The 13658-nt window shown below is 35.3% G+C and overlaps 1 protein-coding gene across 2 annotated transcripts in view; it reads right to left on the minus strand.

The window, feature by feature from the left end:
* Positions 1-2905: 2905 nt before the first annotated feature.
* LOC110035897 (U-box domain-containing protein 43-like) overlaps positions 2906-13658 on the minus strand; it is a 33944-nt gene continuing 23191 nt past the window's right edge. For both annotated transcript variants that reach the window (XM_020740223.1, XM_020740224.1), the window contains exons 3-4: positions 12947-13301; positions 2906-4549 (exon numbers count right to left, since the gene is read on the minus strand). In XM_020740223.1, the coding sequence (XP_020595882.1) occupies positions 3075-4549; positions 12947-13301 (1830 nt within the window). In that variant the 3' untranslated portion in view covers positions 2906-3074. The remainder of the gene's footprint in view (positions 4550-12946; positions 13302-13658) is intronic.

Here is a 13658-nt window from a genome sequence, read left to right on the forward strand (position 1 = left end):
TCATTTTATTGTGGTGTCATTGGAACAGAGAACTCATGTATAATTCATTCTAAAGCACAATAGCTTATGGACCTCCGATCATAATACTCATCACCATTATTTGATATTAGACAACTCAACCTCAAGTCTGTCTCACTTTCAACCATAGCTTCTCACTTCTTAAACACACCAAACACATTATATTCATATTTTAAGAAATACACATACCTTTATGTTGTGATAATCATGAAAATGACAAAGTATTGAGAGTCTCCAATAGACTGAATGATAGTAGGATCTCATACATCAACATGCATTAACTCCAATTTTTTTTTACTTCACTTTGACCCACTTTTAGAAAAAAAAAAAAGGTAACCTTCTTATGCTTGCCATAAACACGATCTTCACAAAAATCTAAACTTATTGATTTTATACCCTAAAATTTGTTTTTAGAAAGTAGAGACTTCATACATTTTCCACTCATATAGCCAAGCCTACGATGCCAGACCCGCATGAACCTTTTCTCCAACTACTCCAATGAATTTAGACAATCTCATTGATCATATAGAGGGTGATTTTAATGTTACCTCAAGCCATCACCATTTTTTTCTTTTAGTCACCTTCCAATCACATGTGAAAGTCTTCACATATCCTGATCTTGCAAACTAACAATCAATTTTTTTTCAAACATGGAGCATGTCCTACATCATTCAGTTTACAGATAGATCCATTTGGCAATATGATATCAACATAGCTCCTCAAAATACTACAAGCCTTGTTGTCTCACAAATACATCTTCTCTAGATCACTTTGAGTGTAGTTTTTAAACATCTCTTTATTGGGGCAAGCATGAAAAGAAGCACATGAATTTATTATTCACGATTAGAAATAAAATATAGGAGTCACCTTGAATTTTATTTGTGGAAATATTTGTGGAGAGTTTTCTACATGTACCTCCACAACCATTCTTCATCAGAGCTTTATTGTCTTTCTTAAAGTGACATTGCTTCCCGCAATTCCAACATTTGCCTCTGCTTTTTCTCTTCCTGCCCTAAACTTTACTCTCTTGGACTTGAATCTGTCCCTACTTGTGTTACTATAGATATTCCATTTTCTAGTTTCAACAATCAAAACAAATTTTGAAGTTTCACTGCATGTCTTCTTGTGAACTTTTTCATTCAACATTAACCCCATAATATCATCAACGTTTAACTACATATTTCCTTAAGAGTTACTCACCACAATAACAAATCCATCCAACTATCTAGCAATGAAGATTAGAGTAACATTGTCCTAATCTCATCATCAAACTTGATGCGAATATAACACAACTTATTTATCACAGTTTTGAAGTCATTCAATTGTTCGGCCACTAAGTTATCATCTACTATCTTGCTAGTGCTTTTATGAGATCAACAATAGTCTTTTCATTCAAAATGTTAGTCTTATTCAAAATGTTGAAAGCAACAAACGAGGAAAGTAAAAAATAGAATCAAACCTAGAGTTATTCGATCAAGAACTTCCCATTTTTCTAGTCATCGATTTCGACTTCTTGGTGATTTCATCTGTTGACAAATACAATTTCTTTTAAAATAACAATAATCAAATTGCATTTTCAAGAAAATAAAGTTTGAATCATTGAACTTCTCAAATTTGTACCTCACTTCATCGGTCATTGCTTCCATTCAAACCAAAAAACTTCAAAAATCCCGCTCTAATACCATTTGTTGTGAGAGACTGTGGAAATCAATTCGAGATTCGAAGCATAACGTTGAACATAAGCATACAAAGCCATAAAACACAAATAACAACAAAATTAACATAAAAAAATTCAAGAACAGGAAAAAATCACAGAGCCACACCGTTAAGAAATCTACCATAAAACATGAGCAGAATTGTACAGATTACACCACTTTCAAACCTCTGTACAAATTTGAGAACTCAAGAATACTCTTCTTCCAAGATAAATGGTTGAAATTCAACAAAATGCACACAATTTTGTAACGAAGCCTAAACATAAAGCCTCAAATCGTTGAATTTAATTATTGGCATCGGGGCACTATGAAAGGGCACACTAGAGCTCCGTAAGACACAGTGGTGCTGACCTCTAAGCGTTGCATTGTTGAACACTTGGGTTCTTGGACTTGTGTTGAGCACAGCGGTGCCCATCTTGGGGGCCGCATTATCGAGCGCTCTATTCGAGGACATGCACCGAGCACGACGGTGCTAGATACAAGAAAAAAATGTTGAGCAAAACCCCCTAACTAAAACAGTGGTTCACCACCCCGCCACCCCCACACATTTCCCGAGCAAACTCACCAAGCTTGGTTGGCAAAACTAAGAGCTTTGAGTGACCAGTTGATCGCCACAATCACACTCCACATCATAAAATAAACAGATAAGAGTTCTGTGACATGTACCCCAAAAAAAATTTAAAAGAATAACTTGAAAAGCTAACCCAGAGGATGACTAGCCGTGGATAATAATAAAGAAAAGAAAAAGACAAAACTGAAACTAAGCCAACACATTAAACGCAAAAGAAAACTGTAAAAATTATCAAGCTGAGAAGTCAATACGAGAACATAAAACTTATAAAGCTTAGATTTTTGGAGTGTTTTTAGCCGAAGTTATGTATTTATTGAAATCGATTATGAAAACTCGAGAACATCAATGTTCATGTTCAAGAAAAAATATTGCATGCAGAGCAGCGAAGAATGGCCGCAAGCAAAATTTTATCCACGTTCAGGCAGCAGACCAATGCTTGCCTTTGAAAGCTCCATAGCACTAGAGGAGATGAGAATAAAAAAAAATTATAAACATAAAAAAATAAATAAATATTAAAGACTAATACTAGTCCTGAGATAATAAGATGAGCTTCAAATGTTTTAATTTGGAAAGAACACATCATAGCATAAAACAAAATAGAAATATATATATAACAAAAACAGGAAAATAGGCCTCACCCCATAAAAATGAAAGTTTGTGGAACAAATAGGTCAAAGAAAGATCAACACGGAGATTCGTAAGCATGAAAAAAAAGAATCAATGACTCATAATTTAAAAGTTTTACAGTAAAACACAGAGTAGAAATAGCTTTATAGAGGCAAGGAGCCTGATATCGAGTAAAGCTCAAACTCAGCCAAGAGCTTTGCTGCCCTTCTTCTCAAATGATCATTCGTGTTCTCTTTGCGAAGCGCAGACAAGTGTATAAGAGGGATCCTTACCTCATGACTGTAGCTATCTGAGACCTCCCTGACCGTAAACACCATCTCCAGCATCGCAAGCACTTCCTCAATCAAAGCCGGATTTTCGCCATTCAAAATAGGAAGCATTGGTTCTATGGCCCCAACTTTATGCAGAACAGTTGCACCTCTTGCTACAATTCCCTGAACTAATGTTTTCAGTGCAAGAATTGCCTTCAGTTTTACTGCATCATCATGATCTTGAAGCAACTTCACCAGCGGTGATAGAGCATCAGCCTTCAACAAACAGAAGCTAGATTCAACAGAACATATTCCGCCATGAACTTCACAAGTACGAATTCGCTTCCTGAGAAAACAAAAACATCCTTCTCGATATGGCGCTTTTGTCAAATTGAGGCTGTTTGATGACAGGTCCCCAATAAGTTCTGCTGCTCTTGCTTTAGCTGTCCCACTTCCAGTTAACAGAATGTTCACCAGCAAAGGATAAACTCCTGATTGAACCATCATTTTCTGCATATCTAAGTCAGCAGGAGTCATGAAGCCAGAAAGCAAATGAAGTACATTTTCTTTTGCTTTCATACTGCCCATGTCTAATATGTTCAAAATTATAGGTATTGCCCCAGAATCTGCTAAGCCTTTGATAAGATCAAAGTTGGTATTTCGAAGATTGGTCAACAAGTCTATTGCTATAAGCTGATGTTGTGGTTGGTTATCATCTTTAAGGAAGTGCATGAATGTCTCCAATCTCCTGCCAACTAGGAGGAAATCTGTGATACGAGATGGCTCATTCTGAGAGAATTGATGGACAAGCTCAAGTGCATAATTCTGAATTTCTTTATCAGAATCCTCAAGCAGAGGGAGAATACTAGGAAGACCATTTTGGATGGTAACTGCACTCTCGGCAGCTACTTCTGCAGACTTGCAGATCCTAAGAAGAGCTCTAAAAGCAGGCTTTCGTATACCATTGGAGGTGCTTGAGCTCTCAAGCACAGAAATTAAGTTGGTTATCATCAGCTCTTGATCATGAAGTACAACGCCAGTACCAGTGAGAAATTCCAAGCCAATAGAAGTAAGCTTCTCAAAAATTTCAGAGCATTTTTCTCTGATAATAGGGGAGACTTGTGGTGAAGATATCTGTTCGAGAATGAGGGGAACTGCTCCAGCTTCTACAACTAATCTTCTATTCTCATAAGAAGTGCACAGCTTAGCCATGACTGAAAAAGAAAGCTCCCTGGATTCAGCATCTCCTGATGCCAACATTATCAGAGGATTAATCACTCCATCCTCTCCAAGATGCTTTACATCCTCATCAAGTAATTGCATTCCTTCAAGGCCTCTCATCATAGATTTCTTTGATAACTCTGGCCCTGCAATTTCATTTAATGAATGAAAAAGATTGTTTGAGCCAATCGTTTTAACTTAATCAGAGGAAAAATATAGAAAATTTAATTCGGAAACAAAAATTCTGCTATCCTTCTATTAGTAATGCTATTTACTGCAAAGCAGCTCATGACTAAACTAGGAATAATTATCTACTTAACTGCTCATAGCTCTATCTTAGCCATTAGAGTATTAAAAAAAATTCTAGATTTTTGGGTGCCATAGATTTCTTTCAAAAGTATCCGGTTACTCCACCATTCTTCAAGCCAAATTCAAGTCTTATATTTTGGATAATGAATACTCCACAACATTATCAGATACTCCGCACATGTATCTGGACTGAGTTTCAAGCAAGGGTATTTGGATGCCAAGGTCTTTTTTCAAATATTTTGAAGAACTTTTAGTATCTTTATTATGTGATCTTGAACAGTTGCATTGACAGACTTTTCTTCTCTAAAGAGAGATATGACCATTGTCCATTTTCATTCCTCAAATTCAAAATCACACTAATGATTTTCATTTACAGTATGAAAGTACACAGGGATTAAGCTTCATCAATTTTCATAAAAATTATAGAATTCATTAAACATAAATAAAAAAAAAGTTTTAGAAGGTATATAGACACACAAAAATGGATAGAAGACAGTCTTTTAAAACCTAAATTAAAATAATGCATGCATCTTGAGACGATAAAATTTGAACATGTTCAAGTCATGTTCAAACATCACAAAATGTTTTAAAAATGTCATATATGCACAAACATAAACGCCTCAAAAAAAAGCATGCAAGTACCTTATACAAGTGCTTAGTGCAAATGCACCGAAAGTTCTTCAAATGCTTCTTATAGGTGCACCAAAATTATGCAATTGTTTATGTAAGTGCATTAAATGTTGAACAAATATATTATGTAGGTCGACCAAAATAGATGCACGACACATCAAAACTAATTCCGTGCACATGTATTTTGACAAATGAGTTAAATACTTGAATTCAATGTCTAAGAATGATGCCAAACTGACTTAAAATGAACTCAAAGTACCCCACTCAAAGAAATGTGAGTGTTCGAAGAACTTGCACTTGTTTGGAAAAATCCAAACACATTTTAAAAGTTCGAGCTCAAATTAATCAAGCTGAATTTTCTCTCGAGCGGGTCATCTTGCTTAAGGCAAAGTTGTAAGCCTCACATTTCAAATCTGATCTTATGTTCCTACAGCTAAAGTTAATAAAACTTACCTCATGTCCGACATCTATATTTTTTTTATAAAAGGCAAATTCATTGATGTAAAAGGAAGATACAAAGGTTTTAGTGAGTGGGTACAAAGAGCTCACTCACAGGGAATACAACTCACTCTAAAAGAGACTTTAAAATACTCATATACCCCAAAAAAGAGAAAAGAAAACTCCTATTCATGGTGGGTGAATTTGGCACTTCCCCTCCCTCTGGTTCTAGGGAGAGAGTCCAACACCAGACTGAGATGTGGGCTTCCCAAAACTATCAAACCGTCATCCTGAAAATTTTCGAGTTCTAGCATTTCTTTTTTCTTCTTCCTAGATTTGTAAACTTGTCATTCATCTACCAGTATGTCCCATCTGATCTATTTGTGGATATTCGATGGAGAACTCACCCAGAGGGGTATGTTGATCCGTAAATTATTGATCAGTCTCTGCCTGCAGAACACCTTGATCACGGTGCTCCTCCAGGGCTTGGTTACCTTTTCCTCTCACGATAAGTGGTTCCAAAACATGCCGGCTAGCATCTGCTACAACCAAATTCGTAGTATTTATGATATGAGAAAGAACTATTTCAACAGCAGTGGGAAGTAGCTAGGGAACTGGTTGGTGAGAAATAGCCTAATGAGACAAATTTTCATTCAACATTTCTGGAAGATCTTCAGTTTCTGCTATATTTTCCTCCACTTGGGTGATGTTATTAGGGACTGCAAAATTCAAATGCACAGGGAGGTTGGATCTCAAATGTGGATGAAACCTGAAACATTTGGCAAATGTGTGCCCAATCAGTTTATAGTGATTACAGTAATAGAGTCTTTGCTCTGTGACAATTGGCTGTCAATATCCATTGTGGGTAGTACCAAGTCATATTTCTTCCACATCAATGAGAGTGATATCCCTTTCAACAAAAATCCTTGCGACTCTCTCGTTGTTTTAAACCTGAACAACCACCAAACTTTTATCCCCTTCCAAACTCTGTCGATCTTGCATAATCTCATTTTCTTGCTATTTCACAACCACCTCCCCATTAAATCCAATCCTTAAATACCTTCTAGGAATCCTAGAATGATGTCATTTTGTATCAAAGTTCGACAAACATTAAATTTTTAAGGATTTTTCTTCTTCGCTCCTAACCTAACTGTTCCATGAAATCAATACACTAAAAACATATATCTCAATTCATACCCCTAACCCTAAACTTTTAAAAACTAACATTCCTACCTCCATAAATATTCCATTTGAAGACATGCCACTTAAACTTTAACCACTGGTCAACATTTAATCAACAATTTTACATCAATCGAAACCTAATTAAGGATCAAATCATTATGCCGCCAAGGAGAGATATTCCAAAACTTACCATAGAGGATATACAATGAGAAAATCTCCAATTACAACAGATGCTCGTTAATTTTGAAAGAAGGCAATAAGGGGAAGTCACCCACAACAACAACGGTGATCACCTAAATGGAATAGATGAAGATAAAGCAAGAAACTTGTAGTGATGCTGCATCTTTTCGACAGAGTATATGAGAGAGTCACTTTAGTGTAAAGGTGGATTTAACAAATCAAAATTTGACGGTCACAAGGATCTGGAAAAATTCATTGAATGCCTCCAAACTGTGAAACAAATCTTTGATTACAGGATTGTTCCACCTGAAAAATGGATCAAGCAAGTTGCCCTCAAGTTAAAAAAGAATATTTCCCTATGGGAAAAAAAAGAAATATCTAAACCAACTTGAGGAAAAAAATAAAATCACGATCTAGTTTGTAAGATGAAAAGGAAAATGCAGAGCAAAGACCTGCCAACACATTACAAATTGAATGTCTTTTTGACATTTTATTATTTGTAGAAGGATCTATTAGTAAAGAATTACACAGCTGAGCTTACGTTGAAATTTGAGTTGATGGAACTAAATGAAAACACTAGAACTGATATCTTGGAGAATTGAGGGCATTTATTAGCAATGCGGTGCAATTATAAACCTATTAGATGTTACAATGTCCAAACCTTAGCCTTGAAGACGGAGAGACAATACAGTGATATCAATCCCACAGCAACTTTCAAACAAGGATAAACGATTTGGATCGGGCACTAAAAGCATACCAATCAGAATACCCAGATCTAACATTTCTGGGAAAAAGTCAGCACATGAGAAAAAGATGACTGATTGGAGCAACACCCCCAAAACATTTCTAGTCGGGCAGAGTTTTAAGTGTCATAGATCTTGTGTCCAACTGCCTAAACATGAGAGTGATTTCTTTTATTGAGCATGATACAGGAAAGAGGCAAAGAGTAAAGACTCAATAGACGAGATGCTTGTGATTCAACGAGTATCAATTGCACAAAAATGATAGTGAGATGTTTGTGATTCAACAAGTTCTCCAGAACGAACCTAAAAGAGATTAACAATGGCTTAGACATAACATCTCCGCACCCTTTATATTGCGGAGGCAAATGTGTGCAATCTCTTTAAAAAAAAATTGAGAAAGTTATGAAAATATAGTATCTATATAAATGGACAATCAATTGATCCTTACTATCCAAGAACATTTCCAATCATATTTCATGACTTGGTTGAAGAAAGGGAATAAGATCAATGTTGACAAGAAGTGTCTGGTAGAATTTTCAATTAGCAACAAGATGCAGAATTATATGTAGTGTAAAATCGTGCATGTGGATACATGTCGTTATTTTTTGGGCCGACCGTGGCAATATGACGAGTACACTTCATCATGGCCAAAAGAAATACTTACTCATTTATCAAGGATAGGAAGTGTATTGTACTTCTATTAGTAAAGAAGTAAACGATGATAAAAACTCAGATAAAGATAGGAGTTGTAGTGTCTCATGTCAGAGAGAGATGCCAGTGAAACTGGCCTTGGTATTGTTTGAAGGCATTGATCCAAAGAGCCAATGCCTGAGGCAATGCGACTCTTATTGAAAGAGTTTCATGATATATTTTGACTGATAATTTGCCAATTGGTTTACTACCTCTATGAGAGATTCAACATATTATGGACCTTATCTTAGGACTAGTGATCTCCAATCGTCCAGCCTAATGTATGAAACCAACAAAATATGAAGAGCTATAGAAGTAGATTGAGGTTTGAAACCCCGAGGACTAGTAGATTAGAGAATCACTCTGTGTGTCATATGAGCATTGATTGTGCCCAAAAAGAATGCTTTGTTGTATATATGCATGGATGGTAGGGTTGTGAACAAGATCATTGGCAAATTTTAATTTTTCATTTTGAGAATGGATGATTTACTTGATCAATTACATGGAGTCGGTGTCTCCTCCAAGATCAATTTGCGCAGTGATTATCACCAGACTATGAGACCAAGAGATAAGTAGAAGACAACTTTCAGGACATAAGATGGATTGTATAAGTGGACAATCATGTATTTTGGCCTGTCTAATACACCGAGCATTTTCATGAGGCTGATAAACCAAATCTTCCAAGCCTTCATTAGAAAGTTCCTCTTTAGACTGTCCAACACAACAAGCATTTTCATGCGGTTGATGAACCAAATCTTTCGAGCTTTAATTGGAAAGTTTATGTTGGTATACATAACAATATTCTGGTGTACAATCGTTCAAAGGAGCATATCAACATTCATGACATATTTGGGGTTCTTGGAATAGAACATATATGGTCTCCCAAAAAAAGTCACTTTCTTACACTAAAGACGTGATTTCTAAAGTACATTATACAACTAACAACATGAAATGGACCAAACGAAGATCAAGGCTACCATAGCCTGGCCTAGACCACCATTCTTTACTCGGCTAGGCAGTTTCATGGACTGGCTTTTTTTTACAAGAAATTTTTCAAGAATTTCAGCTCTTTTGTGACACCCTTTACGGAGCTCCATAAGGCAACTAGTTTTGCTTGGTCATATGAGAAAAAAACAAATTTTTATGCTTTGAAGAAAGAGGTTACTCTAAGTCCTTATTCTAGCTCTTTATGAATTTAACCAAGTGTTTGACGTAGAATGTAATGCTTTCGATGTGAGAATTAGAGTTGTGTTAAATCAATGACACTATATAACTATTTTCAATGAAAAGTTGAATAATTCTAAAAGAAAATATCCCACATATGACAAAAGTTAATGCCAATATGAGGGCGCACTCAATCACTGGTCATTATCTTCTAGAAAATGAGTTTACTCTATGCACTGACTACAATGCCCTGAGATTTTTGAACAACCAAAGTAAGCTTAAGGGGGTGTTTGGTAGGATACTTTTAGCAGGATTAAAATATGAATTTAACGTATATCCACCAAACTCCATAAATAGGTTGGATAAATTTGTAAGTTAAATCCAAATTTTGCTTGTTCCATTTATTAAATCCATTTATTAGTTAGATTTAACAGATTTAGCTTGAGAAAAGATATTTGCAACCAATCCACTAGCAAGTCAACACATCTAGCTCATTTGAAATTGTAAACAAGAGTCATCTTCTCACTCCATTGGAGTTAGTGCTGATAATTCCAACTATTAAGCTTAATACAAATGCAGGGGTTAGGTCTAAGATGTTCTGATCGTAAAATGCTAAAAATCAAAAGTAGACCAACAAATCTATGAAATTCAAGGCCTTCAAAGAATATGACTTGGTGTGGATTAGACTGAAGAAGAAGCGGTGTCTTACAGGTTCATTTTGAAAGCTCAAGCCTAGAATAGATAGTCCATTCAGAGGCTTCATGAAGATTAATGCCAATGCTTATAAGATAAATTTTTCAAGTGATTTCAATATTTTTGTCAACTTCAATCTTGTTGATTTGTTGCCATACTACAAGGATTTCAGTGTTTTCATAAGATGAAGATGAGGTCTCTCCCGCCCATGGAGAATGATGCGAGAGCATCCCAAAGGAACCCATAATTGTTATATAAACAAACAAAAATTCCCATTGTATTTACCGCTCCAGCTCTTATGGGCCCAATTTTATACTACTAAATAGAATAAAGATTTGTTTTATTTGAGAACTACTTATATGTTTGTCATGGATTGATTTGGGGGACTTGCTTTGATTTAGGCATTTGGAGATCTTGTTCTCTATTTTTATGAAGCCCAAAGGAGTGAAGTATCTTCTTCCTTTTGCAAGTGGTGAGTTTACAACTTATTCAAGAAAAAGTGATGCATCTCTCTCGATAAAAGAGCCTTGTCGGAGAAGTTATTTTGTCGTTCCCTCCAATATTTTTCATCCTGAACAATCGCCAAATTACTTCTATCTTTTTCCAAACTTCGTCAGCCTCACATATACTTGCTCCCTTACTATTCCACACCCACCTCCCAGCTAAATCCAGTCCTTAGACAACAATTAAGAACCCTAGAACAATGGCACTAAATAAATTAGGATTCAATCTTGAGATCTTAATAGGGTTTTTCATCATTTAAAATGAAGGCTATTAACTTTTATAACCTATAAGTAAAATTGTCGTTGTTATACACAAAGTAATTAGCATCTACTAATTAAGTTGATTCAAAAGTTCACTCTTATCATGAAGAGGGGTAAATAATTATAGAGGCTTAAGCCTATATCAAACCTGAAACCAAATCATATCCTCAAGACAAAAAGTGAAATCACTATGTAGCATCTTACATATAAGCTAATTTGCCTTTTTGACCCAAAACACAACTCTCTTGAAAGAGCCGAACGCAAAATTTTAGAAGCCCACGGTTCCTAGTAATAAACAAATTAAACTAACAACATTCACTAAAAAAAGATTAGTTTCTGAAATTAATATTTATATTAGCCAAAAAAAGGAAAATGACAAACAAACCCATAATGTATTTCAATTATGTTTGGTATACCCAAAGTTAGGTCTTTCAATGAGACTGGCAACATGACTTCATGAAGGGATGACAACGCTACCTGACTCAAATATGATGCTTTCAGATGGTTGGTGTCGCACACAAACTCACCAGAAATTGATGATTCATATGGGATTTATTTAAAGGTGAATTACAACTTCACTTTTTATCATACATTGCCTATTTGATCCAATAGGCTGTTACTTGGGCATTATAAACTAATTCTTAAATCTGGTTTAAAGTGATCAGACATCCTAGATAACTAGCCAAAAATGAACAGTATTATGTCTATGTACATTCATGAAGGTCGTCAAATATAAGCCAATAATGAATACAATTACGTCTTTGAACATTCATGAAGATGATCAAAAGTAAAGGTTGATGCTCATGTTGTTTAGATTCACCTATTCACGAGCTTCGCAATGAAGTTCATGTGGCTTTCTCCTATTAATGCATTTCTTTTGCAACTTTAGCGCTTTTACGAGTTTTGCACATCTCCTGTTTAACTTTTAAGGCTACCTTCGCATCTCATGGTGGCACTTCTAGTGGAACTTTCTCAATGTTGATTCTCCTGCTATTTGTGAGGGGTTTTGATTTCTTTACTTGTGACTTCTTTTTTGTTACATTATCATATTTGTAACTTTATGAGGTACATAAATGTTAAGCTTGTAAATGAACAATTATTTGGCTTTGAATACATTTTTTTTAGGCGCGCAAATCATTCTTCTGTCTAGCCTTTTAGTTGAGAATGAAACTTCAACATACCAAGAAAAACAGCTCCTAGTGCCTATGCAATGCTTTCCCGTTAATTATTTTTCTCTCTTACCAATTTGTCATTTTCTCCTCTTCAATCTTTCAGTTATATTGGTTAATATTTTCTTCCTGTCATTATGCTTGATTTTTATGATTTTCTATTTATTGTTAATTTTTACCTTTTTTTTTTTGTTTTCATCAAAGGCAGATTTTTATTTTTCGATTAACAAATTATTTTCCTATGAACGTGTATGTTCTTGTAACAATCGATCCATCTAGACATGCTTTATACTTCAGAAATGCATTAAAAATTCTAGCTATTGAACGTCCAACAATAAACTTGACTTAATGTTGAGGTGATATTGCAATTTTTTCAAAATTTAAGATTAAAAAGCAAACTCAACGAGCATAGCAGCAAAGGGGCACAATTTTAATAGACCTACAACAACAATTAACTGAGATAAAAATTAAACAAAGCCATTCTTTTTAACAAGGACAATATAAGTATGAGATCAGATAATTTCAGCACCTAAGGACAAATTAACTCAAAGAAGGGGGAAAAAAAAAAGAGCTAAACTCACCATCGCATAATCGTTGGACAAGTGGCATATACAGATGATAAGAAGCTACAGCTAAAATTGTATCATCATCATCACAACACAGCTGCAACATAATGTCTTCCATCTTCTTAGCTGATTCTGTAAACTGCTTGTCTAGGATGATCAATACAAGAAAAGCAATGGTACCACGCTGTTGTTTTAGTTTACTACATAAATCCTCATTCCACCTGCAATCCTCTTGTGGCATAGCCTGGCCCCACCTATCATTTTCTTGCAAAAGCTCGAAGAGAAGATTGGCTGCAGACATGCACACATTATAATCAAGCCCCACACATGCCACAATGTGGCTGAGTACTCCGGCTGCTACAGCTTTATCCTGTAAAATAAATTCTGCATTATCGTCTGAATTCAAGCTGAGGCATCTGTTTGTTAATGAGCAGGAAAACAGCCATTGTTGAGAACTTTATTTTTTTTAATGAACCATCAGATTGCTATATGCAATGAACAAACCTATCAACAACAAGCCTTTAACCGACTAAGTGAGGCAGGCTCCATGAATCCCTTTTCTCAATCGTATCCTATTAAGTGTCATATTTTCAATTAATTCAAATAAATAAATATCATTTTTTTACAATATTCCCAAGTCTTTTAGGTCTGCCTCTACCTTTTTTAACATCAAGTCAAATCTAAAACATTAACTCTTCTAATTGGGTCATCAAATGGTAGACATTTA

Source organism: Phalaenopsis equestris, unplaced genomic scaffold, assembly GCF_001263595.1.
Source record: "Phalaenopsis equestris unplaced genomic scaffold, ASM126359v1 Scaffold200668, whole genome shotgun sequence".
Classification (NCBI taxonomy): Eukaryota; Viridiplantae; Streptophyta; class Magnoliopsida; order Asparagales; family Orchidaceae; genus Phalaenopsis; species Phalaenopsis equestris.